This window comes from Morus notabilis, unplaced genomic scaffold (assembly GCF_000414095.1).
Source record: "Morus notabilis unplaced genomic scaffold, ASM41409v2 Scaffold594, whole genome shotgun sequence".
NCBI classification, from domain to species: Eukaryota; Viridiplantae; Streptophyta; class Magnoliopsida; order Rosales; family Moraceae; genus Morus; species Morus notabilis.
The window spans coordinates 452,367-457,098 of record NW_010359491.1 but is presented as its reverse complement, the minus strand read 5'-3'; the positions used below and the strand labels follow the sequence as shown (position 1 = coordinate 457,098).

Sequence of the window (4,732 nt, the reverse complement as noted above, 5' to 3'; positions counted from 1 at the left end):
TTTTTTAATGTAAACGAAACTATTACATTTCCAAATTAAATAACTACCGATTGAAATTTTCATACATATCATTTTATTTGAAAAGAAAACTCCATTTATTAAAAGATTAAATTGCAAAAAGCAATGTACTACAAATTTGTACAAAAAAATCATATGTACAGAGACTTTTTCTGGTGTTTTCTATTAATCAGTCGTCGTCAGATATCTATTAAATTTGGTCATAAATTAAATTAAATTAAAAAAATAATATAGATCTGACGACTAATAAACAGAAAATACCGGTATTCTTAAAAAAAAAAAAAGAACACCAAAACAATTTCCATATATAATATGTTATAGTTTGAATGGTAAAACACAAAACCTAGATACACAGAAAACAAACAAATAAAGAAAATATCTATATTATTCTTTTCTTCGCTAATGAACCCAGAAATATATAAAGAATAAAAAAAAAAAACTACAATAAACTTATCTCTCATTACGCATATTTTATAGAAATACCCTAAGGGATTTTTTTAAACTAACATTTAATATTTTTTATAGGATTTTAGTATGTTTTCCCCTTTAGATGTTGACGTTATCAAGAAAATTTTCAATTTATGTGGTTTAGATGAGAGCAATTCCGTTTCTTCTCTTTTCAGTTGCTTTATTTTTATTTTTATTTTTTAGGTAATTGCATTACGAGTGAGCAAAACATGGTAGCAAAGTGGGGGAAAAAAACCCGGTTGTAACTTGTAATGGATGGAATTTATAACGTCTGTTGAATAGGGAGAATGGCACTATTGTAAATATGTTTGAAAGTAATGGCTTGTTATTATGTGTGTTAGTTGGAGAAAATTAAAATAACACATGTCAAAATATAAAGGTATCAACCGAACTAGAGTCTGAAATAAAATATGTATTTAGCACTCCTCATAAATAAGCTTTTGAAAAAGAGTATACAATATACATTCATTCTCTTCACTCATGATCTCATGAGTACTTACTATAGTACCAAAATTTTTTTCCGTCCGTTTAGTTTATGAATTAGAACTATGTGATTAAAATTATTTTTTATTTATGTATATTTTTTATGAGAAAAAATACTGTAACAAATCACGAATCATGATTCAAATCAGGAAACGAATCGTTCTACCGAACATCACCTTAGAGTATATCGATTCTATCTGCCATATATGAATATTCAACAAATCTAAAGAGAGATCACGCTTTTCCAGGAGAAGAAGAGAAATCAAAACATCTTTCTACCATAGACTTTCCAGTGTACATAGTGTATAGTGTATATTTGCAAATGTTAAATTTGAATAAAATCACATTAAAACGAAAAAAAATATATATACACAACTGGCAGAAATTATACATATTTGTAGGTTCGAAACATAGCCTCATCGATTTTCATATCCTAAAAATAAAAATTAAAAAAAAAAAAGAAGAAGTAAAAGATATCTCAGATACTGAAAAACTAGCAGAAAACACAAATTGTTCAGAAGATTTTTAAATACGGAATCATGAAAAACATTTCTAATTTATTCTGAAAGTAATACAAGTAAGCAAACATACCCTTTAGGCTACAGCTTGACCTTCCTCTTGCATTTCTGCTCCACAATTGACTTGCTCGTAATATTAACCGTGAAGGTGCAATTCATTTTCACAACAACATGTCTCTTAATAACGTTCAGTATCTTAACTCTCCCCGGAATCCTCGAATAGCTGCTCATTTCCACGAGGCCCGAGCCCACATCCCCCAGTAAATTTGGGCTTGTCATGACCTGGTCCATGATGATGTCCACCGTGATATTCATCCTTTTGGTCCGCCTGGCCCGGGCCTGGCCTGGTGGGCCTCGGGCCTCGCCGATCATTTTACCGTCGTAGTACAGCGCGGTGGTGGTGTTGCTGTACCTAAACGACGCGGCGTTCGGGTTCTTCACGGACACGTCAGCCGTCAACGACATGTTGCCTTCAGAGGTCCTGTTGTTTACTAACGCTAAGTTTGAGACCGTTATGCCGTTCATTTTGATAACGGGCTCCTTTATTTTGAACACCGTGAATATGAGGATTATGATCGCAACGGCTAGGATTAGCACAAACGCCGCTAGGCAGCCACAATATTTGATGAGTTTTCGGTGTCGGATTTTCTTCGAGTGTAGGGCTACCTCCTCGTCGTCGCTGCTCGGGCGGTTGGCCGCCGGGGCGAGCGGTCGGGCCTGATCTGTTTCCACCATGGCTGGCTAGAAGGTTCGTGATGGAAATTGGGAGGAGAGAATGGCTAGGAGCTAGGGAGGTAACAATATTTGGTGTGTGACTTTAGTCTAAGGGGCAGTTTCTTGATGTGGAAATTTTTGGCATGGTGCTTTTATAATGGGAGTGGGAGTGTCGTATTCACATTTTTCTAGCCGTTGAATGTTGACCTTTTACATTTACTTCGTGGCACGTCATTATGGGAAAACGTGCCGAAAAAAGGACGCTAGTTTTTTTTTTTTTTTTTTTTCATGGCCGGTGTTGTTATAGCTATCTTCTAGCTACTAATTTAAATATGTAGTCATTTCAAATTGTCATCTTCAAATGGTTGGCATTTCATTATGGCCAAGTATGGTCCAAACAATTGGTATGTCATGAATCATTTTAGAAGAAAAACAAGTAAAGGAGTACTTATTGGATTCACACCAAGCTGCTACGGTGCATTGTGAGCCCTAATCAAATGGAATAATAACTAATATCCACTTTAAGCACTTCTACTTAGTCGCATTTTAATCCCATTCATAATAATATATATGTCAAATTTTGATAGAATAGAAATTCTTTTTCAATTGTCTTTCAAACAAAACTGAGGCCAATAAACACATGTTAGGCTTTGATTAGCAACCAGATTATATAGCATTTTCCACGGAGTTTTAGGTAGTGGGAAGGAAAATTGTTATGAGGTTTAGTACGTCTCAAATGTGCCATGCGAAATCTATACTGCTTTTGATAAATAAAGATTATGACTTTTTTTTAGTAAAATCTATCTGAGATATCAGATATCATTGGGATTCTGTGATCGGTGGTGCTTAAGTGGACGTTTAGTTCATGTATTCAGAATTATAATTTAGAATTATTTTCATTTTACATATGTTTTTTATGAGAGAAAAACACTGTAAAAAATTATGAATCATAATTTAAAATAAAAAACGAATACAAAAAATAAACATCTTCTACTGTGTGAGGTGATTAAACACTTTCTGTTAATAAATTATTATTTCAGGGCATTGACCCCACCTACCGGCTACCACTCACAAATTAAGAGAAGCTTCCTACAACCGGCATTCTTAATCCAATGACACTTCGAGGATGTTTGGTTGGAGGATTCAAATCATGTGATTCGAATTATTTTCGATTTACGTGAATTTTTTGTGAGAAAAAATACTGTAGCGAACCATAAATTATGATTCGAATCAGGGAACGCATCCCTCTACCAAACATTTCTGAAGTTTATATCACACAAAGCTAGATAGAAAACAACATAACAATTATGGCTTAGTTAAGTGAATAAGTTTTTTAATTTGGCTTTTGTCTATGGGCCTCTCCTGAATTTTGTGCTTTTTTTTTTATATTTGGTGATTAGTTTCTGACTAAAAATTTTTGTAATTGATTCTCTAAACTTTAAAAACCGTAGTATTAGTGGTCCAATTGATGTCATGATTACATTTTTTTGACGGAGTGACCTACATACTAGTCATGTGACTCTTTTCAAGGGTATTTAGTAATTATTTTCTTAAGAGCATCTCTAATGTAATACTATAATTAATATATCAATTACAAATTTAACATTTCAGTGAAAAAATATATTCTCCAATGTAATACTATTTGTTGTGTTAAATTTTCTATATGTTATACTTTGTGGTAAATTTCTTACTATGTATAACATACAGAAAATTTAGTGTTTAATTATTATTGGTTGAAATGTTTACTTTTTTCATATAATCAATACAATTTTTGTATTTTCTAATTATTTTAAAAATAAAAATTTACTTTTATAACTTTCAAAGCTTAATAATTATAAAAAAATATATATTTAACATTTTAAACAGCATTATGTATTGAAACAAAAATAAAAATAATATATCATATTATAGTTTTTAATGCTAAATATACAATTGACATTAGTATTTGTATTGAAGATGGTCTAACAAAATAAATTTCTTTTTTTTTTTAAGAAAACCTAAAAAAACCAGATAGTAAAGAGAGAAAGCCCAACAGTAGAAGGAAATTGTTGCGGCTGTACCGCCAATCCATAGCCCCCTCCCACCGCCTGTTGCTGCCATTGCTCAACTCACCCCCTTTCCTTAAATCTCTTCGAGGTGGGAGGTCGCTACAAGCGGCTGGATTATAGATGTCAAATGGGTCGGGCCGTCTATGGATGGCCCGGCCCAACTCCTAATAGTGCCGGATTCGGCATGGCCCGGTTCGCTACTGTTACCACCACGTGTAATGGGCTAGGGCTGGGCCTTGGTTTCTCAGCCCATGGCTCAAGCCCGGCCTTAGCACGTGAAGGCCCGCGGCACGGCCTTAGCCCAGTTCGGCCCAAGCCCAGATTCGGCCCGGTCCAAGCCCGCGAAACGGCCATGAAATAACCCATTCTAAATGCTACCGTTGGGCCCTTAGCGGGCCCAACGGGTGGCCCGTGACGGGCCTCCCGTTTGGCACGTGACGGGCCTCCCCTTAGGCCCCGCCACGGGCCCCCCCTCGGCCCCCG

General features: G+C 35.0%; 1 protein-coding gene across 1 annotated transcript; it reads right to left on the bottom strand.

Moving 5' to 3' along the window:
- Nucleotides 1-1,379: 1,379 nt before the first annotated feature.
- LOC21405282 lies at nt 1,380-2,338 on the bottom strand. The gene is made up of 2 exons (XM_024163289.1): nt 1,561-2,338; nt 1,380-1,402 (listed from the first exon to the last, which is right to left on the bottom strand). The coding sequence occupies exon 1, from the start codon at nt 2,220-2,222 to the stop codon at nt 1,569-1,571; it is 654 nt and encodes a 217-aa protein (XP_024019057.1). The 5' UTR covers nt 2,223-2,338; the 3' UTR covers nt 1,380-1,402; nt 1,561-1,568.
- Between the last annotated feature and the right edge of the window lie 2,394 nt (nt 2,339-4,732).